The 12,675-nt window shown below is 41.0% G+C and overlaps 1 protein-coding gene across 9 annotated transcripts in view; it reads right to left on the reverse strand.

Moving 5' to 3' along the window:
* Positions 1–10,033: 10,033 nt before the first annotated feature.
* Positions 10,034–12,675, reverse strand: part of NRG1 (neuregulin 1) — an 802,420-nt gene continuing 799,778 nt past the window's right edge. For all 9 annotated transcript variants that reach the window (XM_070742348.1, XM_070742353.1, XM_070742356.1 and 6 more), the window contains one exon: positions 10,034–10,894. In XM_070742348.1, coding sequence (XP_070598449.1) covers positions 10,240–10,894 — 655 coding nt within the window. In that variant the 3' untranslated portion in view covers positions 10,034–10,239. The remainder of the gene's footprint in view (positions 10,895–12,675) is intronic.

A 12,675-nucleotide genomic window follows, 5' to 3' on the forward strand; every position in this document is an offset into this window, starting at 1 on the left:
AGCGCGGCGCGGCGCTTTCCTGGGCAGATGGCTTTGCTGACCGGAGAAGCGAGTGATCCGGGAGTCCGGGACTGTGTGGCTTTGCGCCATGAAGAGAAAACGGCAGCAGGGAAAGGTCGGCTGGGCTAACGGGAGGCGGCGCGTGGCCGGGCGCTGGGGACGTCTGGGAGGGCGAGGGGAGCCGGCGGGCGGAGGCGAAGACAACGGCGCCTTCCATTCTCTCTCCGGCAACGAAGGAGAGGGGGCGGATCACGCCCCAAGACAGGAGGCGGCGGCGGAGGAGGAGGAGAGTGGGCGGATCGGGCGGGCAATGGGGCAGGGCAGAGAAGCCAGGGGCGCGTTTGGCCAGAGGCACCGTGGGGAGGCAGGGGCGGCCGCGGCTCCCTTTACTCCTACTGCCGGACCTCCCCGCCCCTGCCTCCTTTTTCCCGCCTTCCTTCTTTGGGGCCCAGCCGGAAACAGCTGCATCGGGCTGCGAGTGGAAGCTCCAGGTCGGAGGCACTGGCGGTCCGGCACTGGCAGTGCCCCGCCCACCTGGAGCTTCCTGCGGCACACCTGACCGTGTCTCGCGGCACACTACTGTGCTGCGGCACACCGGTTGGGAAACGCTGCTCTAGAATGTATAACCAACGGGGATGGGGGTTTGCAATACATTTTTTTCTTTCTAAAAGAGTAATTTAAATTTTATTGGGAGGCATAAAGTACCTATTTCCTGCAATCATTCTGCTAATATCAATCTGATATTATTATTGACATACATCCCTATGGCCAGGGGTAAAATTCAATGTTTTTCCCTACCAGTTCTGTGGGCGAGGCTTGGTGGGGGTGGCAGGGGAAAGATATTGCAAAATCTCCATTCCCACCTCACTTTGGGGTCAGCCAGAGGTGATGTTTGCCAGTTCTCTGAACTACTCAAAATTTCCACTACTGGTTCTTCAGAACCTGTCAGAACCAATTGAATTTCACCCCTGCCTATGGCTCAATAAAGCCAAGCATCTTGTGTGTGTGTGTGTAATGCATCTGATGGATTTAAAATGGTCTGTGCTTGGTTTTTATAACACTTCTTGGTATATAATGATAGAGCACATTTGTTTGAAAGTGAATCTCTGACAACCATTTAGGAAATAAATATTTTTTCTCTTTATCAAATGACTCTCAATATGGACTATTGAAAACCCATGGATTGATTGTACCCTCATTTGCTAAATCTTCAGTTGATCTTCTCTCATCCCTTAGAAGCTGATCTATACCCCAAATTGCTGTAAATGCAACTGGCATTTTGCATTAATGCTTTAAAAAAAAAATCCATTCTGATAATCAGCCTTTGTATCAACACAATTAGCTGAACATTGTAGCATCTGTGGTCTTCTAAGATAAGAGGTGTTTCATGAATAAAACAAGTTCAAGATTGTGGGTGGTGTTTATATAGATCTGTTTCTGTTAGTGCTGATTAAAATGGCTAAACTGTAGTCATAAAACCTGGCTAAAATCTGCTGTTCTTATGAAGGACAGAGACATCTTCACCACGGGAAAGCCTGTTTTTCTTTGTATCTCAAGATGTATTTGTTTATAAGCTTGAAGTATGAAAGAATAGCTGTTCAAATCAGTTTGCACTTCCAGGCACTGAGCTAGTTTTTCATTGTTGTTGGGTTTTTTTTGGGGGGGGGGGGGGAGAGGGGAGTCTGGCTTATGAATATTATGAATATAAAGCCCTAAATGACTCAGGGCTAGACTATCTATGTGTCTGTCTGTCTGTCTGTCTGTCTGTCTGTCTGTCTGTCTGTCTGTCTCTCTCTCTCTCTCTCTCTATATATCTATCTATCTATCTATTGGATTTATATGTCGTCATCTCCGAAGTAAATAGTTTATTTATGGGACCGCTTCCTCCCTCAGTAAGGGCCCACAGAATCGGCCTTCTCCAGGTCCCGTCCACCAAACAATGTCAGTTGGCGGGACTTCAGAGAAGAGCCTTCTTTGTAGTGGCTCTGACCCTGTGGAATCAACTGCCCCCAGAAATCCATACTATCTCCACCTTACCAGTCTTCCGGAAAGCCGTTATGACCTGACTTTTCCGGCAGGCCTGGAATTAGGATTGATTGTAAGTATGTATTTTTTAAAAAAATGATAGTTTTTTATTGCATTTATTCATTTTACTGTTATATTTCTATTTCTTTTTACTGCTGTTTAGTGAGGGGCGAACCGATCCCGCACAATTCGGGTCCGTACCAAATTTTGCAGTGTTCGGTATGCCGAACACGAACCCGAAATTTTTTCAAACTTTGGGCAAAGTTCAGGGTCGTGTTCAGTGTTTTGGAGTTTTGACGTCACCGGCAGGTTGCTAAGGACGCCAAGGTGATCACTTCCTGGATTCCATGGAATCCAGGAAGTGATCACCTTGGCGTCCTTAGCAACCTGCCGGTGACGTCAAAGCTCCGCCCCCAGAATCTCTACGTGGGAGGGATTCCCTGTTCAGGTTTGAGTTCGGGTTTGGCAGAATTTTGCATAAAGTTTGTCTGAACTTGCCGAACCCGAACACCGTTGGGTTCTCCCATCACTACTGCTGTTGTATTTATGATTGCCGCTCTGAGTCCATTTTGGAGTGAGCGGCATATAAATACAACAAACTAATAAATAAATATGGCAATGGAATCCTTTCTTTTCAGCTAAAAAGCCATGCCAAGCAAGTTCTCCCTCCTCTTCCTAACCTCATTGCACTGATGAAGATGATTTGAGGGAAACACGGGGCAGTTTTGTTACACTATTCTCCATTTCATGACGATAAAATTTGGGAAAGTGCCAGACACAGAAATAGGAAGATCATCTTCAGTTTAGCTTACAACAGCAGCTCAGATTTTGAATTTTCTCCCCCAAGGACAAGCCTTACTTTATCCAAGCATCTATAGCTTTAGTCTTTTGGTAAAACCAAAAATTATTACCATTAATCTGCCTTTACAGGATGTTCCTAGAATTATCCACTAATTATGTGGGGTGCATGGTGTACAGAGGTGGAAAGAGGAGCCTGGGAGTTCATTTTGATTTTCTTACCTGAATTTGGGGGAAATAGGCTACAACCTCGATGTGCGCAATAACCCCTCCCCAATTGGCTAAAATTTTCTCTGCTGTTATGTACCACTACAAAGTCCTTCATGGCACCGGACCAGATTATCTCAGGGACCGCCTTCTGCTGCACGAATCCCAGTGACAAGTTAGGTCCCACAGAGTGGGTCTTCTCTGGGTCCCGTCAACTAAACAATGTCGCTTGGCAGGACCCAGGAGAAGAGCCTTCTCTGTGGCAACCCCGGCCCTCTGGAACCAACTCCCCCCAGATATTAGAATTGCCCCCACCCTCCTTGCCTTTCGTAAGCTTCTTAAAACCCACCTCTGCTGCCAGGCATGGGGGAACTGAGATTCTCTTTCACCCTAGGCCTTTACAATTTTATGCATGGTATGTCTGTATGTATGTTTGGTTTTATAAAAAGGGTTTTTAACTGCTTTAATATTGAATTGTTATATGCTGTTTTTATTACTGTTGTTAGCCGCCCTGAGTCTATGGAGAGGGGTGGCATACAAATCCAATAAATAAATAAATAAAAATAAAATAAATAAATAAATAAATACAACGCTGATAAAAAAAGTCCTTGGCAATAGCACAGATTAAGAGTACCCGAATCATATTCCCTGTCCTTCTTCCAGGCTACTGAATATTAAAATAACTTAAATGCGTTCAATTCATAGCAGACATGCAGCTTAAAACCTGCACCGAGCAGGAGAACTTAGATCTGGTTGCAGCAAACTTTTTTCCTCTAGTTAAGGAGGAATGCTAAGTGTAGGTAACCAGAAATTAAAAAATAGCTGTTCTTTGTAGCTGCTCATCCATACCTTCTTTTGTCTAGCGCAGTGCAATGTTTTATCTACCAGTTTTATCAAGCAAAGTGTAATACCAGCCAACTTGTGCAGGTTAGCTTCTTCCATGCTGGATTTTGCTGCAACGTGACTCAAGGTCAGATATTTCTATGATTATGACAAACGATTATACCTTGCAAGAAATGTTCCTTTAAAAAGTGCTTAATATTTTATACATGAAATTTCTGACAGTGATGTGTGTGGACATTTATCGGATTACCTAATGGCAAAATGGAGATATAAATGATGTATGACAACTGTATGCTGTGCAGTTAAGTGGGAACCACATACTCCATGCTGGAACCAGGCTTTAGATGTATATAATTTAATGGCTAATGTTTTCAAAGTTTATGGTTGATTTTTTTTATTCTGATGCTTTGTAATAGATTTTTTAAAAGTGTGTGTGCGTGTGTGTGTGTGTTTATGTGTGTGTGAGGGGTGTCGAACACACATTTGTGCATGGATGGTGCATGTGATTAAGATAAACAAATGTTCTTATACTTGCCGAGAAGGGTGAATTCAATGGAAGTCCATTTGCTTCTATGAAACCCATTGCAAAAGTTAAAGTATAATAATGAGAACCCAATAGTCTAACCAAACATTGTTCTTGTCGAGGAAGTAAAAATGAGCCTGGCCCGTAATTTGCTTTCCTTACCATCCCCACTGTTACAAATATGCTTTGCATTGCTCTAATGCCCCATTTGCGTTAGCAACATTAAAGACATGTAAGACATGCCGTTGGATTTATTGTTATTTTTTTTATTGAACCCTGGTTAATGCTAAACTGCTTAGCAGCAATTAAACATGTGATCTCTAAGAACACAGGCAACAAGTAGCAGTCTGGATGGTCTGTCCATTCCAGCAATAAGAACAGAGAAGACTGGGAGGGAGATACTGACAAGAGAATCCAACTTTTACTAACAGATGACATCAGAACTGTGTCATTGAAGAGGTGTCACCGACTAGAATAGAAAAGAGGGCAGGAGAATCTAATGGTCTTAAACAATCTGCAGGGCCTATTGTGCCCATACTACACAGTAGCAATTTATTCCAGCACCTCTTTTACTGAAGATGAGCAATACAACCTTAAATAAATCAACAATTGCTTATTGCTTAATATTTGGGATTATAGAATCTTTAGTTTATCAGTACCTTATGGCCTTCCACTCTGCATTCTATGTACAATTCCATTACAATACATTCTTTCTGGATCAATAAATTATTTCTTTTTAAAGAAAAGAAAGGAGAAAACAATAATAATAAAGGGTACATTACAATTGTGAAAAGAGGAAAAAAAGGGATAACCAAACATATTTTGACATATATCTTAAAATAAAATGACTTTCTTTTTTCTTTCAAACACCTAAATATAAATAATAGGGAACATTGTGTTATTTACACTGTTATATTGGATATATAACTCATAAAGACAATAAATGATTGTGATGGAACATCCAAGTATGTACAAGATGTATTTACAAAAATAATATATACTTAAAATGATATGTGGCCATTGCATTTCCTGCATTTCTCTGCAGCATTTCAGATTGGTTGAGCATCAGTCATTGTGGCTATTAAAAATTCAGCTGAAAACAGAATCTGTTTATGTTGCTTATTAAAGATGTGCAACTTAGCCAGAAATCAACACACTTTGCTGAATATTCAAGTAGCCACTCCATACTTTGATATCAACCATGGAAAAATATGGGCATGATGATACTTCAACCTTAAAGAAAAAGAACTATACATTATTAGTTGTCAATAGCCACTAATAGTGGTTAACATGGCTTAGCTTACAAAGAAACAGACTGTTGGCTGATGAAAATGTATATGTGCAGAGATCCCGGATACCCTGTTCTATGTACGCTGCATCAGATCTAGAACTGTGATTGGTGTGTTTTCTTAAGATGCCAAACTATTTATCATGAGATATCTGAACTGAACTTGAGCATCAGCTACATTCATAAGAGAAACTCTTTATTCTGACCGCTGTTTTACTTGACTTAATCCCCCCCCCCAAAAAAATTAAAGATTAAATAGAAGTGAGTAGAAATATCACACTCAATACATTTATGGAATAACATTTGAATGCATAAAATAAAATTGCCCTGAGAATTGAAATTGCCTTTCAATCTTATTTTTCTTACTACACTGGATATTTCTACATGTTTTGTTTTATGAAATGGAAGTTGTTGAGAGGAATGGCTTGTAACACATCCTTACCTAGAACCCACAGCTGTTCTTCACACTACTATTCAAATTAACACTTAGCTGTCATAGATGCAGCATTGATTTATAATCATAAATGCACTGTCCACAGCTTAATTATCTAGCTGGTATGTTCTTATTGTCCAAAACCAACTCTATCGCAATTCATTCAATTGTGCATTACAAAATGATGAGCAATCAAGCAATATTCATGCACAAACTAATCTGGACACATCAATTAACAGAGTAAGATATTAAGCTAAGTGGCACAGTAGTGTTACCCATTACAACAGGGCATGCATAGTTTCATTATGGACTGAAGGTTGCATTGGCCAGCTCAAGTTACCCTACTTGAAGTCTGAAAGGACCCAGCATAAAATAAAGAATTAGGACCAGAGCAAAAATTCAAGTTGATTTAATTTAAATTTTAAGTTTAGCTGAATGAATTTAAATGCAGTTACATGATTACTCCTCATTAATTAAATTGCATTTTTTTCTGGTAGAACTATAACTGGTTTAGAGCCATTTTTTAAAGTACGTGCAATTCTGATCAACGCATCTTCCATAAAGCCATATTATATTGATTTTAAACTCTCTCCCTTGCCCACATTAGTTGTTTCTCCATGTTTTAAAAGGCAGTTTTATAATCAAAGGAACTACCCTTGCCTATCAAGCCATCAGGAGTTGAGTTCCACTCAAAAGAAATACTTAGTAGGGAATCAATGCCAGGACAACAGGCTCAAACGCAAGAATAATCTACTAGTCTCTTTCCCTCTCAATCCACTAACCCAGAGTGAGCTTCAGCAGCAAGGCAAGGCAATCAAAATGCATGGATTTTCTCTCCCCAGGTTCCACCTTCAATACTGCAAAAAAACGTTTTGGGAATGATGAAGTGCACTCAAAATGCAGGGAAATTAGGTTGATGCACCTATCAGTTTTGTATTGGTAAGCACAGAAAGGAGAACACGAGACAGTCTCTCAGAGGTGCGTTTTAGTTTCGGCAGAAGGAATGGAAAGACAGTTAAAGGTTATAGGGATATTAATGTAGTGGAAGTATTGCCTGCCCTGGCAGGAATAGAATGCATTAATGTATTTAAAAGAAAGGAATGTGTGCAGAAGACTATTGGAAGAACATGATAAGACTGGTGAAATGTCTAGTTTCTGAAATGCTTTTTAATCTATATCATATGCTATAGAGTCGGAATAGTCTTCCTGAAATCTGAAATTATTTCTTCCATTTTCTTTTATATTGGAGCCTCAATATGCTCTTATCAAGTACTCTAAATGAAATATGTACATGCCTGTTTCACTATTCCCACCCTCCCCGAATAGCCTACATGTAATAGCGTTAATGTCTCTGACACAACATAAAACTGAAGAAAGATTACTGGAAGAAGTATGCATATTAATAGCAGAGCTGACATTCATTGTCAAGGATTGGTAAGATTCTGAAAAAATTTATCTGGTCTGTCCGACTTTATGCTTAAGAAAGAATGTCCCTGCCCATTCTTCTTCCGCTCTTAGAATATTTGGCATCTTAGCCAAACAGTTCCTACAAAATATCCAAGTTTTGAAAAAGGATTTATGATGTTTGGAAAACGCTTTCGAATAAGAACCTCCTAGAGAAGCGGTGCCCTACAATGTCAACCTGGAGACCTAGGCACCTCAACTTCTAGAATTCTCCAGCCTATCATACTGGCATGCAAATTCTGGGAGCTGAAATCCAGAAGCCTTAAAGTTGCCCGAGGTTAGACAACCCTACTTTAGTGGGTTCTTTGGCAATGCAGAAAAAAGAGAGATTTTGTCAAGAGAAAGGGAATGCAATTGAAGCCTGTAAGTGAATACATATAAGTTATGAAATGGAAGTCAACACCAGAGTTTGCTTCAATATCCAGTTGAAGCCAATATAATGATTTGGAAACGGGAGGTGAATGTATGTTGCATCATAGGAATGTGTTTTACTGGTGTTTTGAAATGTAAATCACTTTATAGCACAATTCTCCCAAGGCTATGCAGAAGTCTACTCTACTGTATAATTATTTTCCAATACGTAGGATTAGGATTGCTGTGTTAGCCTTTCTGTAATCAAATTAACATTCTCCAGATTAGGCCTTCTGTGAAGATACCAGTATTAAGCAAATCTGAGCACTGGGCATGATTTTTTTTTTTTAATAATTTTTTATGCAAACCATTTTGCTTTTCATTCACAACAGCATCAAACGGACATGATTGACAACGCTAGGAAGGCTAAGAGAACAGGCTTGTTAGTCTTTGGCCTCTGGGCTGAGCTCTATAGAATGATATAAATCAAGGCTAATTTTATCCCAGATTCAAGTCTCCAAAATAAATTACCGGCTTGTGAATTAAGAAGCTGCAGTAATGTTGCTGCTGGTGCCAAATTAAATACCAGACCTGTTTGTTTGAACTTAGTCTGCCCAACTGATGCATAAAGCCGGGCAAGAGGTTACATATTTGTGGGGGGAAATCATAGCATAGATGATTACTTTGCTCCTATCTGCAGCACAGCACTCTGTTTCTCCCTCCTCCTGTTCCTCTCCGCTGAAGAATACATTTAACTTAGACAAGCTTCCTTTACCTGCCTCAATGTGGTTGCTCTAGAAATAGAACCTTCTAAGTGATTGAGCCAATCTGGAGTTTAAACAAATGCATTTGCTCTTATCATGTCCAAATTGTTTCTCCAACATGCCTCGAAGAATGGCGGCTTCTATCTATTTCTGGCCGCATGCATATATATATATATATATATTTATATAACAAAAACCCATGCATGACGGGAGCCTGAGAGGTATAAACATGCTCGTCTTACTAATGCTTCGGTAAAAAACATAATAGATCACTAGGCATACAGAACATGTTTACCTTTTTCTATCAGAGCTCATTTTATGACATTTGGATTCCATCCATATGTAATCTAGAACATTTTAAGCACGCAGGAAGTGATAATCCACTGCAAAGTCTTATTTTTGGTATGATCATCCCAATTTAAAATAGAAAAAAAAAAGGGCTCTACCTGAAAATATTGTTTCAAAGTTACTGTAATTTTAGCAGTGGGTATTACATCTCCTCTGCTTTTATCCACTTTCTTGATACCTGCTCTGGTACTTCAATTTACTTAATGCAGGATAATTCAGTAGCACATTCTCCTATACAAAAGACACCAAAAAGAAGAAACTCTTGGACCCGTTCTATTAATTTAAAAGATGCTTGCATAGAAGGACTTCCTGCCAGATTGGATCCCACTATGTTTCTGTCAAACCACTGCGAACATCTAGGAAATATTGTTACATAAATCAAAACTATGTGTGTGCATGTCCATGTGTGTCTCAGTGAAAAGGTTGTTGGTGGTAGCAGCGATAGCTCCTATTTAAATTCAAGTAGATCCTTGGGTAATTATAGTCAAATGGACAAACCTACAGTGGTACTTAATATTGGATATAGTTCTATGTTTCTGAAAGCTGATTAGCCTTTAATAAACCAAACCAAAAAACAAAACAAAACAATGGCAGGCTGTTGGACCTACCCATTTTCTCAAGGGCTCCAAAGTAAATCTTGTTTTTTCAGAGAGCAACTCATAAAACACAAGGAAATAGAAGCCTCTTCAAAGAAGAAATGAGCATGTTTTGTTTCTAGGTTGGTATACCAGTATGGATTTTCCTTTTTTTCCCTTTTATCAGAGCTACGACAAGCAAGACAGGGAACGGTTGCAGTTCTTACAGACCGTATAGCCAGTCGCCATGAATCCGATGGGAAACAGACTGTTAGAGACTTCTGCAAAATACTGTGGAACAGCATCACTAGTAACTTTTACAAAACTTGCTCTCAACGTAACATAAAGGCACCATTGATATCGTTCTCATTTTTGAAATACTGTAAAAAAATTGCTACATATGGCACATAACACTTTTGTATATACATTATATATTTAATTTATAAAAGTTTTTCCCCCTCCTGTGTTTTTTTCTTTTTAAATCCTAATAGCGTAATTGCTAAAATAAAATAAATTGTTTTAATTTAATCATGGAGTATTTCATTATATAAAATAAAGTTTTACATGTGAATCTATGTGGTTTTTTTTAAAGTGTCCCCCCCCCCTTTCTCTCTCCTCCTTTATACAGCGATGGGATCCTGGTTAGCTATTACACCGGACAATCTTGCTTGATATTCTTCTTGCGTTGAGAAGCGGCTGGCTTGGTTAGTCCTAGTGTCAGTGAGCCTATATGCAGCAGCTGATTCTAGGTCAGCGGTTGTAGGATTTTGTATGCTCAGAAAAGGTGTGTCTTCACCTATCCTTTCATCTTCTGTCTCACTCTCTGAGCTACTGTTCTCACAACTCGTGTCAGTGTTCATTTCCAACCGAGTGGAAATGTGGCCATTGGGCTTTGTTCTTTTGGCCCTCCGACTGTTGACTAGTTTCTTTGGAGGTTCTTGTGTAGGTTCATATTCCTGGGTGGTTTCGTATTCCTCGTCCTCTACTATCCGCAGGGGACTTGGCGGTAGGCTGTTGCTTTCATGGACAGGATTGTGGTGGTAGGAAGAATTGAACTGTTGCAAGTGAAGCTCGTATTTTTCCCGCAGCCTGGGTGGGGTCACCAGCAGGAGAGGCCTCTCTTCTTCTATAAATGGACTGACAGCTACAGACGGGACAGACATTGTTAAGCTGGAGACTTGTGGAGACATTTGTGAAGCTGGTGATTTTGGAGAACTTGGAGTGTGGAAATCTACAGGAGACATGCGAGCTGGCGTGGTCATGGCAGATACGTACCTAAAGAAATACACATAATTTTTTTAATTAAGCTGAAGAATTACAATGTGATAGAACTATGATGGTGGTAAGTAGTATTTATTCTTCCATGACAGTAATAAGCATTTCAATTCAGGTGTAACAGCCACACATTTTGTAAGTAGAAATGCAACTTCTACAAGTATCTAGTAGCTACTGAAATTTAACTTTAAATTTTTGGGCTTAAAAAATACTAAGTGATCATTTATTCACTTCTCTTGATTTCCAACACCTGAAAAAATAGAATACAGTGATCCCCCGGGTATCGCGATCCCGATCATTGCGAACGGCTATATGGCGATTTTTCAACCCGGAAGTCAAAACACCATCTGCGCATGTGCACCCTTTTTTCTATGGCCACGCATGCGTAGATGGCACCGGGCAGATCAGCTGCTGGGCGGCTTCCCTGGGTCTTCCCCCTCTTGCTGGCGGGAGGGCGAGCGGCGGGCATCAGCGAGGAGTTTCCCCACCGCCCAAGCAAACTCCTCGCTGCCGCTCGCCCGCCCTTCGCCCGCCCACGCCGTTCGCTCGCGCCGCTTCCCAGCTGAGTCCTGAAGCGAACTTCCACGTTTGGCTTCAGGACTCAGCTGGGAAGCGGAGCGAGCGAACGGCGTGGGCGGGCGAAGGGCGGGCGAGCGGCAGCGAGGAGTTTGCGTGGGCGGTGGGGAAACCCCAGCGCCGCTTCCCAGCTGAGTCCCGAAGCCAAACGCGGAAGTTCGCCTTTGCCTTCTGGCTTCAGGACTCAGCTGGGAAGCGGTGCGAGCGAACGGCGTGGGCGGGCGAAGGGCGGGCGAGCGGCGGGTGCCGGACAAGCGGCGGGTGGACAAGACAAGCGGTGGGCGCGGCAGCAGCGAGGAGTTTGCGTGGGCGGCGGGGAAACCCCAATCTGCATGCGCAGATGGTGTTTTTACTTCCACAGCGCTACTTCGCGAAAAACCGATCATTGCGAGGGGTCCTGGAATGGAACCCTCACAATGATCGGGGGACCACTGTATTGGCAATGCAACTCGCTTTAATCTATGATTTATTCCAGCCTTGGAATCTCTTGAAATTTATGAAGATATAATGGGGTTTCTGCAACTAGCCGTGCAGAGATTGATTGATTAATTAATTCAATGCAGTTGCTTGCAATAAGATGGACTTTTTTTTTAAGACAATGAAGAAGGAAGAGAGTCAAATACTCTTTTCATTAATTGATTGATTGATTGACCGACCGACCGACCGACCGACCAACCAACCAACCAACCAACCAACCAATTAATTAAAAGAGTATTTGACTCTCTTCCTTCTTCATTGTCTTTTTAAAAAATGTCCATCTTATTGCAAGCAACTGCATTGAATACATCTATTCAAAGTTTAGGAGTAAGAAAGATTTTGTGGCTATTTGCGCATAAGACACAGAGCCAAGAGGACTTGGGATATTCTTCAGCATTTCTTGTTTTGGTCCTCTACAATGTCAACATACAAAATTCAAATACAGTGTTCCCTCGATTTCCGCGGGGGATGCGTTCCGAGACCACCCGCGAAAGTTTAATTTCCGCGAAGTAGAGATGCGGAAGTAAATACACCATTTTTGGCTATGGACAAGCCTTCCCCTAACACTTTAAACCACTAAATTACCATTTCCCATTCCCTTAACAACCATTTACTCACCATTATTACTGGTACTCACCATTGAATAAGATACTTAGTGATCCTGATATTTATAAACATAATTATTTATTAACAATAATTATTATTTTTTGTTATTTATTTGCAAAAAT

This window comes from Erythrolamprus reginae, chromosome 2, assembly GCF_031021105.1.
Source record: "Erythrolamprus reginae isolate rEryReg1 chromosome 2, rEryReg1.hap1, whole genome shotgun sequence".
In the NCBI taxonomy this organism is placed as follows: Eukaryota; Metazoa; Chordata; class Lepidosauria; order Squamata; family Dipsadidae; genus Erythrolamprus; species Erythrolamprus reginae.